At 47.2% G+C, this 17,930-nt stretch overlaps 1 protein-coding gene across 7 annotated transcripts in view; it reads left to right on the top strand.

The window, feature by feature from the left end:
* The window catches only part of LOC105568773 (Down syndrome cell adhesion molecule-like protein Dscam2), a 90,753-nt gene that overhangs the window by 33,874 nt on the left and 38,949 nt on the right, over nt 1-17,930 (top strand). For all 7 annotated transcript variants that reach the window (XM_012024694.1, XM_012024693.1, XM_012024697.1 and 4 more), the window contains 5 exons: nt 2,800-2,961; nt 3,359-3,508; nt 9,493-9,610; nt 15,629-15,872; nt 16,915-17,119. In XM_012024694.1, coding sequence (XP_011880084.1) covers nt 2,800-2,961; nt 3,359-3,508; nt 9,493-9,610; nt 15,629-15,872; nt 16,915-17,119 — 879 coding nt within the window. The remainder of the gene's footprint in view (nt 1-2,799; nt 2,962-3,358; nt 3,509-9,492; nt 9,611-15,628; nt 15,873-16,914; nt 17,120-17,930) is intronic.

Below are 17,930 nucleotides of genomic sequence, written 5' to 3'. Positions count from 1 at the left end.
GCTACTCCTAGACTTGCGAGTCTCAGAGTCGCAGTCGTAAGAATAATCGACTGTAGTTGGTCAATTCAGTCAAACACGTAAGAATTGACCGATCATAGTCGACTATTCTTACGACTACTACTCCTAGACTTGCGAGTCTCAGAGTCGCAGTCGTAAGAATAATCGACTGTAGTTGGAATTCAGTCAGACACGTAAGAATTGACCGATCATAGTCGACTATTCTTACCTAGACTTGCGAGTCTCAGAGTCGCAGTCGTAAGAATAATCGACTGTAGTTGGTCAATTCAGTCAAACACGTAAGAATTGAGCGATCATAGTCGACTATTCTTACGACTACTACTTAGACTTGCTAGTCTCAGAGTCGTAGTCGTAAGAATAATCGACTGTAAATGATTAAGTCGGTGAAACACATAAGAATTGACCAATTATAGTCGATTATTCGACTCTGAGACTCGCATTGTAGACCCCGCATTACGCGGCATTACCTCACGTATGTACAATGTATGCGCGATGTGCCCCCTTACACCGAGAAAATGAGTAAGTTTAACGACCGCACTGGACTCTTTTATAAAAACTGCAGGTAGGAACCGCGTCGCTCACCTTTACGAGACGGACGCTCACGTTTTCTATCCCGTGTCTCTCGGCGGCTTATCGTTTAAAGATAACTCGGTGGTACGTCGGCGTGGCGTTTCTTTAAATTTTATATAAAATTATTACTCAGTGTTGGATAACATTTTTTTAACTCGCTGCTTGCCGATGCGGAATCTGGAGGTATTTGTTGTAGCATTAAACGCAATCGGAAAAATTTTCCGCTAACGCAATATTTGTTTTAGAAGCGGTTCCATGAATCGTGCGTAATGTACAATTTTCGTTTCGTTTATTCCGACTTGGTTACAGGTTTGTTTTAATTCCTGAGGATGCGCGCGTGCACTCGCATGCGGAAACACATGTCTAATGATATTAAACGCACTCTCGATTTTAAAGCATCGCTACTCGTCAGACTCGCGGACTCGTCGTCGGGTAATGACGTCCCGCTCTCGCGAGAAGCTCTTCGATACGTTTGCGTGAAATCCAACTTGTCGAAAAAGCGCGGTTTTCGTTTCTAGTGGGTGATTCGCAGAGAGGACGGATGTGTGCCCCGATGGAAAGCTGGTCGACGTCGTTGCTCCTGCGCGCGGCATCTTCCTCTCTGTCTTTCGCTCTTTGATTCCCTCCGTTCTCTCTCTCCTTTTTGTCCCTCCCCGTTCCCTATCTCTTCTCTCTGCTCGTTTCATGCTTTGTAAATATTACCTGCCACGAGACGTCTGCCGAGTTTATGTTCGGCTTGGTTGCCGCGTAACCGAGAGAGCCGAACGAACGATACACGGGGAGAGCTAGAAAAGGGTGGCTGCTGCGGGAAGCGTAACTAGAAAGGGAGAAAGATAGAGAGAGAGAATGGTAGCGTGCGCAGGGGTCGGGCGAAGGGGATAGAGCGAGCACGAGGAGGTGGATGGAGTACGGGCAAACTCACTGAGTTTTTACCCCATTCTGAAGTCTGAGTGCCTCGCTCCGCTGACTCTCGAAACGGGTTGTGGAGGCAGAGAACCCCAACGCACCACCACACAGCGATTCCCTGGCTGCCGCCACCACCACCGTCCGCCTTCCTATCCTCTCGCTCCTTCTTTCGTTATTTCGCCCTCTTTCCTTCCTCCCTCTTTCTTTTGCCCGCCCGCTCTCTCCTTCTTTCTCCCCTTTTCAGACTCCTGCCTGCCTGGCTGCCTGACTGCCTTCCACGTTCTTTACAACCTTATTCCATCCCCCTCTTAGACATGCCCTTACCGACCTTTCAGCCGAGCCCATCAACTTACGTGGGCTGCCGGGTCAGGGGCGGATCGCGACATAAGATTTCGGATAAGACCGCCGCCTTTTCGGATTTTCTACTCTGGCCATATTGCGCTGCCTCATTTCCATCAAGCCCGCGAGCCCTCTCGTTAGCGCGCAAAGTTAGCAGCGCAGAAATGACGGCGGCTAAACGCAGGCGATGACGCGATTTACTCAGAGAAACCCGCGTTACGTCGTGCTTCCCGTAAGCTTTTTTCAGCCTGATCATCGACGCGGGCAAATAACCTTTTCGTAAACTACAGGGCTCCTCTAACGCCGATTACATTAAATCATTCGCGCGATGTAAAAGATTTAATCGCGAAAACATAACACGATATGAAGAATGCGCGTACAGTTTTCTATCCCTTTTACTCGCCTGGCAGAAAAATGACTGAAAGTAAATCTGCATAATTTAACATACGTTATCGTTCCCCCGACGTTTCCTCGCGGCGCCGAATATTCCGCCATTGTTCACCCCCTCCCCCCCCCCCTCGTGTTTCGTTATTCCGCGCAATTATTATTAAATTTCTAGCAAATTAACGAAGGCTATTTGTTACTCATTTTATTAACTGATCGTGTAAATCATTCACCATGCGGATACGCGCAGTAAATGTAACGCGTGTTTACCCGCAAACATGCGTTAAACAGATCATTAAGTGTACAGAGGGAGACAAGGGGAATAAAATTACGCATGTCCGCGCATACATTTATGAAAGCTCTCTAATTAGAAGCGGCGTCGAACGTTGCTGAAAATACGGCAAGCCGTCCCGCGCTGTGCCGTTTCGGTTCTTATCAGCGGACGTGTATCAAAGCGATATTGCAACACCCTCGGCCCGAGACACCGCGGCGGCCATTAGCATTTGCGTTATGTTCTTATAGTCCCCCGAAACCGTGGTATATGGACACGGGGAGAGTGGAACTTATCGTTACGTGTTGCAGTGGTAAACCAACGTTACGATCCGGAAGTGCAAAATCCCAGCGGCTTCCTCGGCAACAACGTGCTCATGCGCTGCAACGTGCCCAGTTTTGTTCGCGACCACGTCACGGTCACGTCTTGGCTTCAAGAACCGGCTTTCAACATTTACCCGTCCACAATGGGTGGTGAGTAACAGAAATAAAAGTAGACACCGGCGCATACGTTTACGTCGTACGCAGCGCGGGCTTTTCGATGCGAGCGAGCGTAATTACTCTAGAATGGAATATAGAATTATTCTATTTAACACGCCGCCACACACCATCGTCAAATAGGAGGAATCGAATTATTCTAAAATTACTGTTGCCAGTTACCTTTTATCATATATGCATATTGGGTATTGTCGTAAATTAATTATATCGCTGGAAAACAGGAGTTATATTGCATGACGTCATCTACGTGCGCGCACGTATAAACACGTAATTTCCTTCCGATCAATTTAGATTTCCATGATGATAGAAACGTAATTCAAACCTCCTCCTCCTCCTCCCCCTCCTTCCTCTCGACACGCGCGTGTTGTTGTAGATGGCAAATATCATATGCTGCCGACCGGCGAGTTGATGATAATCAATATTACGCGAAGCGACGCGCAGATGACGTATCGGTGCAGGACGCATCACCGGCTAACTCAGGATACCGTCGTCAGCAGCAATGTAGGGCGGCTGCAACTGACTGGTGAGTACGTCATAGATTTTTCTTCTTGCACACCCCGGGGCGGGGGGGGGGGGAGCCGCCCCTCGTTGCACCGCGTCGCCTCGTGAGGGCGGATTTCTTGATCAGTTTGTAGCCGGTTGTTCCGTAGCTAAAAGTGCTTGTATTTTAGAGCATCGTTTACGTAATGAAGTCACGTCGATGTTTATACACACCTGAACCGCAATTTGTTCCGAATTATACGCGTTTATTATAATTAAAAATCAGCCAAATTGATTCGGCGCGCGGGGCAAAATTAAAAATTGAAATTTGATTAAAGCGCCATTCGCCGGAAAAAATTAATAAATTTTAATTATACAGAAAACACGATTTTATTACCCCCTTCGGTTATTATTTTCAATTAGTTCCTCCCCCCGGAGCTTATTTCGCGAGCAACTCTGTATTTTCTATCGCTAATTACTCGAAAACAATAGGTAGCACGATACCCTACGCGAGGAAAAATTGTTTCCGAATTAGTTGGATGAAATTGTTATTAAAACACAATACGCTAAGAAGAATACTCATTACCCCGGCTAACTACCACAGATACAATCTTATTATCCTTATTGTGTAACTAGCTCGATTCAGGATTAATTGGACGGCGGGAAAACGGGATCGATTCCGCTCTGTCGTGTCCGCCATTTCACAAGGATGAATTTATTTCGACAATTATTAAATTTTTCGAAAAACGTAAACAGAGCGGGGTGCCTTGGATATCCGTGGCGCTTGTCGAACGGTAAATTCCCGTTCCGCCTCGAGCTGAACGTATAGCGGACGTATGGCGGAGTTTAATTAAATGTTTACTTTACCTGCACCCGATTCGATCGATACCGCGGCAATTATATTTCCCATTTTTTTCATTTGGAATGAAAGCAACCAAAGAAGAGCGGCGAAAAGAGAAAATTTGTCCCGCAAATCGAGAGAACCCGATACACCTGCGTTATTGAAAATTTTTAATGAAAGTAAAGCTTTTTTTCCGATGCCCGCGAAAACGCACGATTATACACACGAATATATTTGTTTCCGCCTTACATACGTGACACACATACACACACTCGCCGATACGCCGAGCCTTCGCCGTTTAATTAATGTCCGATCAAAAGGGATCATCAAGAATCAAGGCATCGTCAAACAGAGTAGATAATTAATTCCAGGAAGCGCCGTCCTCGTTTTTACGCTCTTGCAATTTGTTCCCCTATCGTGTCGAGCACATTAACTCGGATCTTATCTCGCGATAGCGGCATAGTCGCCGGGGATGAAAGAAGATAAAAACAGCGCGTTTAACGGCCGGCGTGGGACCCATCCGAGCGACTTCTTTGACAGCGCGGTCGGTGTTTAATTAGATAACTGTTAAAGAAGCCGATGACGGTATGGCGTTGTGTAAATTATGGGAAGAAGTGAATAAACGAGGGCGAGAGAGGCTAAGATAGAAGCTACCCCCGTGCGGACCCGCTAATGACGTTTCTCTTCTTCGTAGGACGTCGCGTCGCGCGTTCGAAATTAAGTGAAACTTTAATCGCGTCCGCTGCGGAAGGGAAAGCATCGCGCGCTCACCCCTGCCTCTCCGTTCGCGACGTAACCGATCCGCTAACGCAATCGATAACCTCCCTCGAGATTATTGCAAATACACTATCCGTCTGTTGTTCTTATTTAATGCACGCGATTGAATTTGATGTCCCGTATACCGCGCGGGGGAGGCTGGAATAATGTTTACGATGGAATATTGATCGCGCACTTTTACCGAAGTACCCTCGTTACGAAGTCTCCTCGCCGTCCTCCTAGGTGATATTCTAGATTTTCAAAACTACAAGTGCAAGAGGGAGGCAGAGACAGAAAGTGTGTGTGTGTGTGTGTGTGTATGTGCGCGTGTTCGGAAACTTTAAACCTAGGAGACTCTCGCGTGATATCGCAAATTTCGGGGGACGTGCGACTTATTTAAAGTTTCTCGTAGGTTGGAACAAAGCCGCCGCGTGATTTTATGCGCTCCCTTACTTTCCGCTCTTATACTTGGGGGCGAAGCCCTCCGTGCTGCGTGTACGTAAAACCGCGACGACAGGCGCGCCCGGAATAATAACCGGCAATTAATTAATACTATTAGTGCAAATTTTGGGCAAGCTTCATCATATCGCGATTAAATAAACTCGGGTTTGTTGAAAGAGTTCGCCGATCGGAAATTAGCTCGGGCAATATGACACGATTTAACCAGGTACGACATGTTTGAAATCCATAATCAAGCGTGCGCCGCTTTGGTATATTTCTAATCACACAAATATTTCTGACAAACATCAATTAATTATCGCCGTAATTCGCTCGTTGGTTAATTACCTCGTGTATCATTCGACGGCTTGCCGAATAAACGCGATATTCGCTGAAAGCCTCCTAGCAGCGTTACACAGGCGGGATAAATATTTGTTCGAAGCGAGTTGCGCGAACAAACGGAAGGGCACGAGTAGAATTGACCTAAAAAAAAAAAGTTGCCCCGCCCGTTAATTCGGGGATACCTCAGGTCCCTCGGACGTTTCCGTGTTTTACAGCGCAAACAAAATAACCAATCGTAACAACACTATCACCGTCAACGTCAATAAAATTATGCGTGAAATAAATATGACGTTACACAATAATAACAATTAAAATTGCAACGTATCATCGCCGATAACGTTCCATAATTCGATGTTATCCTTGAGGTGAGTAGAACCTGGCGGGGAGGGAACGCGGGCAAGGGGGGGACCGGATAGCCGTTTGTGTGCCGCCGCATAATCAGGCAAGAAAAACCGATCCGACGTGCCCGGGCAAGAATATCTCGGCGGACGTTAAAAAATTCACGGGTTTCAATTTTCCAGAAACGTACGCGCTCGCGCTCGTGCACTCGTAATAAAGCCGGGTTACGCCGGCCCCGCCGGGCCGGGGGCCCCGCGCCGCGCCGCGCCGCGCCGGATATCTTCCGCCGTAAGATAGAAATTTATGCTAAGCGCACTTAGGTAGTTAATAACTTAATAATGAAGTTCGGGAGAAATTTGATCGTTTGCATATTTCGACGCGCGCCTTCGGACCGTCGGTATATTCCCTCTAAATTAACCAAAATCTCGATGTACAGTAGTTTTCCCGGAGTAATGAGGAAACTTTTCGGCGCATTATCCGCGAGCGTGTAAATCCCAGCAGGAGTCCCGCCGAAAATTTAGAACCGGCGTGTAAAGTTAATGTTTATCGCGCAATTCCAAGAGACGTAATAATGCACGTTCGCGAAACGATTTCGGCGCACAGTTCGGCGACGCCGCGAGCAGTGCATCGCCGCAGGACGTAACGTCCGTTCGATTAATTACGGATTTCGACGCTGGAATGGTGTCTTTTTACTCTCGCTCGAAGAGACGTCGCCGAATTTCACAATTTTTTGACGACAGAGTGCGCCCAGAAAAAAGTTTCTTTGAATTTAAACAAATTTTCTTCGAACTTTGACCTCGCTAGGCTTAGGGGATGGCTGGAGTGACGGCTGACCATCGACGGGATAGTTTGAATATTTCAAAGACACAATGCGATACGAATTAGACTTCAAGCGTCAATGTTTTTTTATATGAAAATGTTCTACTGTGCAGTCCACACGCCGCTCTGGTATTATTTTGTACATAAAAGCCAATAATAAGATTTGCAAACGCAACAACTGTATGCAACTCTGTCGGTAAATGCAAACCACTCCAGCATCCCCTCAAACCCAGCAAATGTTTTAGCGAAAGAAAATAAAAAATTAAGTAGATTCGAAGAAACGTAAGTTCAATGTTTCTCACTTGTTTAACCTAAATAAGTCTTTTTTTCTGGGTGTACAGTCTCTCAAGCAGCACACAGTGGTACACTTTATTATAAGTGCATTCCTTAGGCCCGGGTTTTCAGTTTCTGGTTAACTGTTAATCAGAAGTTAATCGACTCTCCATCTTTTTCTATATTATTATCTTAAGAAGTGACAGAGAATCGACTGATCAGTTAACCAGCATAAAGTCTAACACTTAATAAACGTTTAGGAAACGCGTATTAAATAAATTGGTAGGTGAAAGAGGGTCAATGCGAGCCAAACGCAGGTATTCGAGCGATAATATCCAATATGGAACTTTTTATTGAATTTATAAAATAATCATCACACGTTTCGACCCATTTTCGGGTCAACCTCAGTGAGACTATATAGACACAAATATGTTCGGCGCTTAAATACGAAACTGTCATCTCGAGTTGTCTGACATGTTCACATGAGTCTCCAAGTAGTGAAAGTCATAAAGAGGGAATGAGAAATATAAATTTGACATGCCGCAACTGAAAGAGGACAATCACGATGAGCAGTAACTAACTGATATACCTATAAAGTATATAAAATATGTATTGCCATGTGCTACCTGGGTCACATCTCTGTTCAATTCTGTACGCTCGTGCCTTTATTCGCTCGAGAGATGTACGCGACCCGCGCGATCGTTTAGATCGGTAAATTCTTCCTGGCAAATTGGAGAATTTTTCGGGATCGCGCGGATCAAAATGTTAAGTACAACGTTAATTAATTAGCGCTGACGCGAATTGTTATTATTTGCATTGACGTTTGCTATTAAATTTAATCATATTGTGAAACGAAGCGCGAGGCAGCGCGCACGTTTATCGTATAAACGTATCCCGCGTAAACGATAGATGTTTTTGTCGCGACGTACAAGAGGTATGTATGAACGCTCCCGGCGAGTATTCGCCGCCGTAATCCAGCGCATTAATTCCCCGTTAAATGTAACAGCACGTATGTGCGACGCTGTCCACACATCATTTGATCGCGAAATAACACACGTGCCGAAGAGGAGGGCACTTGAGTATCTATGGACGAATCAATAAACCACGCTGCATTTCTACCGCAGATATGCGCCGGGGGTAGATTGAGTGGCTCGATTTTAACATAGCCACGCGGAATAAAAATACCTACATTCGTAATTGGACAAATGGAATAACTGTAGCGCGCCCCGTGATACGCCGCGTCGTATTTGACGTGTCATTAACCGGGGCGCACCTGTATTTTTGCCGCGCACGCGTTAACCGATACCCCGGATACACGTTCAATTAACTTTGCATTTTCCGCGCGTAAGAAAATCTGAAATTTCGCGCGAGGCGAAATTACCGCGGCCGAGGAGGGTTGCGCCGGGCGCGAATCGGGAAGGCGGGCGATTTACGCGCCGCGATACAGTTTCGGCAGGCGTGCCAGCGGTGAATTTTGCAACCGTATGCGGAAACTTAATTAACGGGCGCGATTTAATTTTTACTTTTTTACATTATGTTACTCTTGTGATTTCATTTCGAACGTAATGGCAATCGCCGTTCGCGCGCATGCCGCATACGAATTTCTTTCGAGCGTGCCGTTTTAATATATCTCGGCCCGGGCTCTCTGACGCGGTTTTGTTTTTCGTAAAAAAAAAAACCAGAAAGAAAGAGAGAAAGAAAAACCGTCGCGAAATTTCGTTAATTCGCGAGCGAGTCTCGCGCGGGAGTCGCCGAACGTCGCCGTTCGAGCGGAACGTAATTTTTCCGGCGTTTTTTGATAGCGCGTGACGTAATTTCAAATTCTCGCCAAAGCACGGAGATATATCGTCGTTATCTAACGTGGTTCCGCTTCATGGTGCGCCGTGTCGTAAGACGTGGCGTTATCTGCGACCATAACTTCCCATTAAACGTCACGCTGGATGCGTGCGCGGATCCTGCTCTTTTTTTTTGCTTCCTTTTCGCTTCCTCCCCCCCGCGCGTCCCACCCCATTTCTCGCCGTCCGAGGCCCCGCGTTTCCTTCCCACCCCGCGGACAGTAACGATTTATGAACATATTTTCCGCGTATCACACGGCAAACTTGCCCGGAATCGATCCCCGAACGAGCGGCGGCGACCCAATAGCGTCCCGCGATTTAATCTTCGATTTTACGCTATAATTGAATCTACGCGGCTCCCCGCCGCCTGTATTCTGCTTTCAGAGATCCGGGGCTCCATGCCGCCTATAATAAACGAAAAACTGGTGTACATGTCGGCCCGACTCAAGGACACCGTCGTGATCCCGTGCGTGGCCTACGCCAATCCCACCCCGGCTAACAGGTAAGGTTTTTCACGCGTAATTCGGCCGTACTTATTAATATTGCCGTAGATTGATAAATTATTAATTCCGCGGCTTTAATAACACTTATTAACGCGGATCAATACATTATGTTTAATTCTCAATTAAATTAAATGTATATTATTAAACGTACAGCGCGAGGGGGCTGGACGGTCCCCGCGCGTACTCTGGGAGAGAAAGACAGTTAGCAACCCATTTTGGGGCCCACAGTTAGCAATCGAATTATTTGGATTGTTCGCCACTCTACTCTGTGAGACATTTTGACCGATTTTTTCTTGTAGTTAAGCAACTTAACATTTCGGTTAGTGCCTCTTAAGTGAAAATTATCTTTGCGTTACTGAATATCGGCAGGACTAATTGCGAGAATTGGTTAGTATTACTTAAAAATCTTGGATATACAATAGATAGAATAACTAATTGCGATTTTTAGTTACGCGGGGTAAAATTCGTAAGATTAGAGTTACGAGCAATCCAAATAATTCGATTACTAATTGCGGGCCCCAAAATGGGTTGCTAACTGTCTGTACTCTGGGTACTCTGGGAAAAATTTTGACCGTTTTTGGTAGTTAAGCAACTTAACATTTCGGTTAGTGCCTGTTAAGTGAAATTATCTTTGCGTCACTGAATATCGACAGGACTAATTAAGGGAATTGATTAGTGATACTTTAATATCTTGGATATAAATAGAATAGCTAATTGCGATTTTTAGTTACACAGTCGAAAAATTTGTGTTAGAATTTAACAGATATCACATGTCCCAAACGGTCCACACAAATTTTTGTGTTAATTTAACATAATATGGATATGTTAAACGATCACACTAATACTCTGTTAATATTTTAACACAAAATAAATGCAAATCTCCATAATTTGAAATAAACTTTGTGTAAAATTAACATATATTTATGACATAATGAATTTAAAAAAATGTAATTTTTACATTTTACCGATTTAATAAGTCAAATGACGGTTCGAAATTACTCTCACTTATGTTATATAAAGTAAAATCAACATTTTATTCTGTAAATTTTAACAGATAAATTTTATTACTAATAATATAGAACATATGTATTGTGTCGGGTTAAAAAACAAGTGCGCATTGTGTTTTAACATTTCTTTTCAAGTATTTTAATAATTTTAAATTTGAGGTCAATTAACACACGAGCAATATGTTAAATTACCAGATGAATGTGTTAAACAGTTAACACAAAAATTTTAACCGGCATTTCCTTTAACAGGAAAACACAAATTTTCCAACTGCGTACCGAGGTAAAATTCGTTAAAGATTATAGAGTTACGAACAATCCAAATAATTCGATTACTAATTGCGGGCCCCAAAATGTGGGTCGCCAACTGTCTTTTCTTCCCCAGTGTACGCGCGTCGCATCTCCGACTCGCGTTTGATAACCAAAAGTTTATCGGGTCCATCATCAATTCCGCCCGTAATCAGGTTTTAAACAGCATTTTTCTCCCCGACCCCCTCGCGCACCTCCCTCCACCTCTCTTAGTCCCCTCTCTCGCGGGGGGGGGGGGTGGAGGGGGAGAGGGGCTCGCGTTACGCTCAGATACGCAATTAAACGGTAAGCGGGCATTTACTTTCTGCCGTGCCCCGGCGCGATGCTGTTAAGTAATCTGCATACAAAGTATGGTACACTGCGCTCGAATTAAAGGCGATGCTTGAAGATTAACAGGCGCCGCTTGGCGGACGTCACACACGTCGCGAATGCGAGATAGCGGTCACGAAATCCGCGTATAGCGCGACAGCCCGGTGTGAATGGCAGTTAATAATGAAGAGCGACCGCGACGTGCACGATAAATATTGACGATCCGATATTAGGACGAAACTGTCGAGCACGTAGACCGGATTTCAATCCGCGCTTTCGTTCGCGCGAGAATATAAGAGGGTGGGAAAAGAAAGGGTGTGCGAGCGGAGCCGAAAGAATCCGCTCTCCTCATTGGCTCCGTTAGACAGGAAACGTCGTGTCACTTCTGCACGACGAGTACCGTTAATGCCGCTTTTCGAAGAGAAATTAAAGAAGACGTGAGAACGTACGTACGTGTACCTGCCTGTGTGTGTGTGTGTGTGTAGTTAATCGGATGAAAATTTATATAAAGGGCTTTGCCTTTGTTACGCGGGATCGAACTAGCGCATGCACGGCGTTCGGCGGAGACGATAAGGATAAAACTCATTATCTAAAATAATACGTGTAACGGAATCAAACGCGTTTAAACTATGTTTCGCCGCTCGGAGAGAGCGTCGCCCGACAGACCCGGTGATGAGGAAATTGGAATCTTTGTGCAAACAGACGACCACACACGGCACGCGCGCGACGCTCATTCGCTACTAGATGCGCGCGCGCCCGTGTCTCTATTTTCCTTATATTAATGCTAATTTTAAACATAGATCCGCGGACGGAATATCTCGCGCGATATGAGCTGCGCGGGTGAGACGCGGGAACGCCCACGGGGTTCATCGACATCGCGGACGAGGCCGGACCGGGGCGAGGGTGAACCGCGAGGCGAGCGGGAAAACAGTTACGGGACGGAGGATTTTCTTCTTCTCCGCGCTCCGAGTATTAAATATTACGTTAACTCTCGCGAGATACCGTCCTCTCTTTTCCGGCTCGCGGATATATTACGTTTATCCCGCGAGGAACGAGGGTGGAAAACGAGCGACCCGCGTCGATGCAACACCACCGAGGAGAGACGACGAGAGGCTCTACGAAACTTGTTGCGTGGTGGGGGTGGGAAGCGTGTTATTACAGCGGATTACGCGATTAGTAACTAGTTTGGTCCCATCATTGATGCCGCGAGCACCGTGCGGAGAGGATCGGCCCGGTAATCAAACTCGCGTCGAATGGAAACACACGGTTAAGAGACGCGTTTAAATGATTTACGAGGCGAGAAGACGCTTTAAGAATCACCTCGAGAGTTGGCGCTGCCCTCTCATTTCGTCTCGTCTTCTCGCCTCGGTTTTGAAAGAAGGTTCTCTGTTCGCTTCGAGGGTTCTCTCTCTCCCCCCCCTCTCTCTCTCTCTCTCTCTCTCTCTCTCTCTCTCTCTCTCTCTCTCTCGACCTCCGGCGCGGCCGAAAATATGTAAAATGAAAATTTCAAACGTCGCCGGCAGAACATATCGACGCGAACTTTGATCGTAAAATTTGTAGAATCGACGCGCGGATAGAGCGACGCGATTCGGCTCGGTGTGCGCGTATACACGCACGTGTGTACATACACGTGCGCGCGTGCGACGCGTGTAGAGCCGCCAATCTACGCGAGCGCGACGATAGTAGCCGGGGGGATGAACGAAGATAGTCGGAAGATATATAGACGTCGGGAGGGCTGTATGGGTAGCGCAAACAAACCGACCGCTGATTACAGAGACTGCTTCTGACAGCCCATCAAATATTCCGCATTTACGTATACGTCGACGTCACTGAGTATTCCATGCTTGTGTTCATCAACCGCTCGTCCCCTCTCACCCTCTCACCGGTCCTCCTCCGGCCGCCCTCTTCTTCCACGTCGACTCCCTTCTCCTCCTCCTCCTCCTCCTCCTCTTCTAGTCCTCGTCTCTTCCGCAGGTTGATTTAGTCGACGGAAGAGAGCTGGGGGAGGAGGAAAGCTAGAGAAGCTGGAGATAGGGATAAGGGATATATGTAGAAAGGGCGGGAGGGAGACGAGAGAAGAAGAGGAGAAAGCTGAACAGGTGGAGAAGACAAGAGGGCGAGGACGGAGCAGACGAAGACGGAGAGAGGAAGTGAGTTTGAGGGTTCGCCGCGGCGCGGAGGCTCCCATCTCTCCGGGTTCCCTCGCACTCGAGCATCCCCGTATCCCATCTCCTACCCTCGCCAATTTCCCTCCGTAAATTCGATTATCTATAGGTATACTCCTCATCCCTGTGGCTCCACTTCTGCCTCGCTGCCGACGCGGCCGCCATCTCCGCTCCTATCCTCTTCGGCCTTCTCCTCACCGTCATCATCCTCGTCCTCGTCCTCCTCGTCATCGTCGTCTCCACCCGGATGCGGAGTAAGCAAGACCCGGACGACTACGCTTTAGCGGATTTCTAAACCACGTGGGGCCGATCATCGCGTAAAAGCGCGCGCGAGAGAGCGAGAGAGAGAGAGAGAGAGAGATGGAGAGAGGGAAATAGGAAGAGACTGAATCGAGAGGAGTTATTCCGCGCGCGCGAGAGGGACGGGGCTAATGGCGCGTTACGAGCAATCGCGGAAAGATGAACTGGCTCCATTCGGTCCCGATAAACTTCCCGCAGGGCGATAAGGGATCTCGAATTGGGATCGATTTAGATATTGACGGTATTCGGTTTGTATAATCTTCATTCGGCTAATTTATTCGAGATATTAAATGGGGTTTTGCATCGTTAATCGATTTACGGCGAGGACGCTATTTATTCGGCACATTTCGCGCTAACGAGTGACATTTGTCTTTCACATCTTTTAACTTGTTTAACTGAGATGCGGGAAATTCAATTAGACTATTCGTACGGATTTGAATTTCATTTTTACGCAACGTTCAATTATTTAAAAGCAAGCTTTACATTATTAAAGAAACAACGTATTTTAAACTCATTTAATTAGAGCGCGGAGCGCGCATGTTTGAAATGTATTCGCGTTATATTAAAAATTCATGTCAATCTGGTTATACAAATACATATGCAAGTTCGTTAAATGGTCGACGCGAGCAGATTCGGATCGCAAAAATGGCGGCGGCTTGAAATTTTCATTAGTGACTTGGTTGCGGCACTGACGTCGTATCGACGGGATTGATAAGATAATAGGGAGGGGGCGGAATATCCCCGTCAAGATTGATGTACCCTCGCCGGCGCGCGAGAGCTTCCCCGTATAAAACCCATCTCCCGCGTATATAAAGCTCAATAATATACATAATATGCAAATAGGGATAACGCCGATAAATCTCTCCTTAACGACGCTTAATTAATCGTAAAGGTTGGACAATTTCGTCCGGGATTGACACGTTCTTGCGCGGACGTCGGTGCGCATTTCGCGTCGCACTGACCACCGATAAGGTCAAAGGTCGCGCGTGCTCGCCAAGGATCGATTGGATTATCCTGTTTGCCAAGGGTGGCTCGAATCGAGACGGGGCCGGCCACCCCCGCCGAATTTTCAATTAAGACGAACACCGCGAGCCGGCGAAGTTATGCGTGATCTCGTTTCGTGAAATTCGCGGGGGGATCGACCCGCGGCGGAGTTGCAGCACACTCGCATAGTTATGCAATAGCGTAACAGCCGCGGCGGGGATCCTCGCGTTATCCCGACGGAGCGAGACAAGGGGGCATTTGAATCCCGGATCGGGGGGCCGATTCCTAGGGGGGTGAGGGGGGGAAGAACTCTCGCGCTTTAACGCGACGCGCGCCAACTGAATAATTCGACGGACAACGAATATCATTAAAATGCATGTTCTTGAAAAGTGAACGTTTTGAAAGGGTGCCAGGGCGTATCTCGTCGCCGCCGTACGCGCGCGCTCGCTCGCTCGCTCGCGTGTGTGTGTACACAAGCAGAAATACTGGGAATATAGCCGCCGCGATATATGGGCGTACAATAGCGCGGGGAAATGCATTCGGTCTTTCCCGATGAAACAATAGTTATTTTGTGGTAAGCGTGTGCGGCGGGGAGATACGCTTTCGGACAGGCGCCGCGCGCGTACGTGCATGGAACGTAACGCAACGTTTTCGAGATCTCGTCGGTTAGGTAACTACAATAATAACATCGTCGCTTTGACGAGCCCGGGAAATGGTAATTTGCATACGCATTCTGTTGAGAACGCGCACACGTGAGTAGCGCGGAGCGATGCAAATGCGGAGAGTTTCTGCGAGTCTGTCTGCGCCTGCCTGCCTGCCTGCACGCCGGTGCTCTCGTCGGTGCGGCCGCCCGGTAATGACGGTCCTTGGAAAATGGAATTGAATGGAGTCGCGTCGAAAATTGAGCTACAACCGCATGACGGAGAACCCTGTTTTTCTTGCGCAGATGGTACTACAACAGGAATCAGAGGGAGGAGCCGATCGAGGAGTCGTCGGGCCATTACGTCGTGCGTGACGGCTCCTTGATCATCCAGAGCGTCGAGGAGAACGACGCCGGCTCCTACATGTGCACCGCCAGCAACTCCGAAGGCAGCGAAACTTTGGAGATCAGATTAACCGTGTCTGCGCCGCTCAGCGTTCACGTGCAACCAGCGATACAGACGGTCGATCTGGGGAAATCCGCCCATCTGGTAATCAATCACCATCGGCGCCGATTTATTCGAAAATAAATAAAAGGGCCCGTCAGCCCCGAAGCGTATAATCACGTGGGAACGAGTTGGGCGGAGCGAGGGACGAGGGGAATATTTCGAGGGATCTCAAGAGCGAGAAAAATTAATTAATGCCGTGAATACTCGAGACTTGATGTATTTTAAAGGCCACCTTAGACGACCTATAAATTTGCGCCGGATTTCAAGACAGAATTCTATTTGCAATTTTTATATATTTATTTATTATTGCAGAGCGTTTACGCCAAGTTTTAACCCCGCGTGGAATTTATTCCCGGGGCCATTTCCTGCAAGATTTTTTTATGAGCCTGCGATCGCGATTTCGATCAGATATTTGTTCCTGTTGTTACAAAATTGAGGAATTGAAAAAGAAATGATGATGATATACTCTTGCACTTGTAACTTTTTCCTGTCGGGATCCTAAAAAAAAAGTTTGTTTAAATCAGCGTAACTTTTTAATTATGAATCGGAGATCCCATTTGTATAGAACAAACATTCTTTGCTCGAAATGACTTGGAGAACACTCTCCCCGGGTGGAGGAAAAACTTGGTGAATCGCCCTGGATATTCTGATTCCGCAAATGTTTCTCGTATTAAAGATAGATCAATAACAAGACGGTAAACTGCAGAACTCGGGTCCTTGCACACTCTAAGTTTAAAGACGCAAAAACAGGCGCCGGCAGATCGCTTGCAAACACCGAACACTTCGATTACTGTTATGAATATTTACCGCGGCGTTTTCAGCCGTCCGTAAATACCGTAAAGCGCTGTCGATGACGCGGGAAATGAATCTGTACGTGCCGGAAATTAATGCCTGGCCGTGGTGCCGGGTGTGTGATTCGAATACATTTTCAGGAATATAGAGATCTGATTTTTCTCAAGAAGCCCCACGGTTTGCGGATTCGAGGCGGGACGGCGCTCCCTCTCGTTTCCGCGCGAGCGCGAGCGCGCCGGGCGAGTTCCTTTCTTGATTCTCATCAGTTTCTTCCGTCTAAACTCCTTTGCAGACGTGCACCGCAAGTGGATTTCCGCAAGCGGCACTCTATTGGCTGAAGGACGGTCAGCCATTGAGAACGGGCGCCCGGGTAAGGACGGTCACCAGCGAGCGTATTTCCGTGACGTCGGTCGCGAGGGAGGACCGCGGCATGTACCAGTGCTTCGTGCGGAACGAGTACGAAATGGCTCAAGGAATTGCGGAATTGCGCTTAGGGGGTAAGGCATTTCTGGCTCCCCGCGTTCCGGATGTACAATAATATACGTTGCGACGCCTTTACGTTCGGAAAGGCGAGCCCATAGTCATCGCGCCATCATCCCCGATGGAAACTCCGACCGTCTTAAAATTGTCGCGAGAGTAGCGCTACCTCTCGGCTCGTCAAAATTTAATCAACATATTCATTTTGCGATTGAATTACATCCCGAAACTTGCAGCAGTTTCCAACAGTAACAGTTGAAATGGCATTTTCCACAATTTTTAATCATTCATCTCCACGGATCGAATTATTTTTCGCGGTGACACACTTTGTCGTTACTGTTTAATCACAGCCCGGGCATTGATATTTTATAACGCCAGAATTATTTGTTCGGGCGAAAGAAAGGCCCTTGTTTACCACGCGACCGGTGAATATTTCGCTCTTGGTTAATATCCACGGCATTCACACGGTCCATTCCGCGGTTCGCGTGCCATTTTATCGTAACGCATTCTCCATCGGGGAGGCAGCACGACTTGCCTGCAGGCTACGTGCCATTTTTGCGGGGAAGTGCCCTCATCGCTCTTCCGATTGTGCTTTACGGAGCGTGCTCCCATCTGTGGAACGATAATCGCGGTCTCGGTTTCGATTAACTACGGTTGGGTTTCGTTCGCAGCGGCGAAACGCCAAATCGCATTACCTAACTTTAACAATTGTTTTCTATTGCCTAATCTAGCCCCGGCACTCTGATCCTTTCTTCATTTTAGAATTGTGTAAATTGCAAATCTCCACGTCTAGCGGAATACTTACGAGATTTGCAATATGCGAGTCTGAGG

The sequence above is a fragment of the Vollenhovia emeryi genome, unplaced genomic scaffold (genome assembly GCF_000949405.1).
Source record: "Vollenhovia emeryi isolate VEMERY1.0 unplaced genomic scaffold, V.emery_V1.0 DF939127.1, whole genome shotgun sequence".
Classification (NCBI taxonomy): Eukaryota; Metazoa; Arthropoda; class Insecta; order Hymenoptera; family Formicidae; genus Vollenhovia; species Vollenhovia emeryi.
Note: the sequence above shows the minus strand (reverse complement) of the source record. Positions and strands in the feature narration are given on the sequence as shown.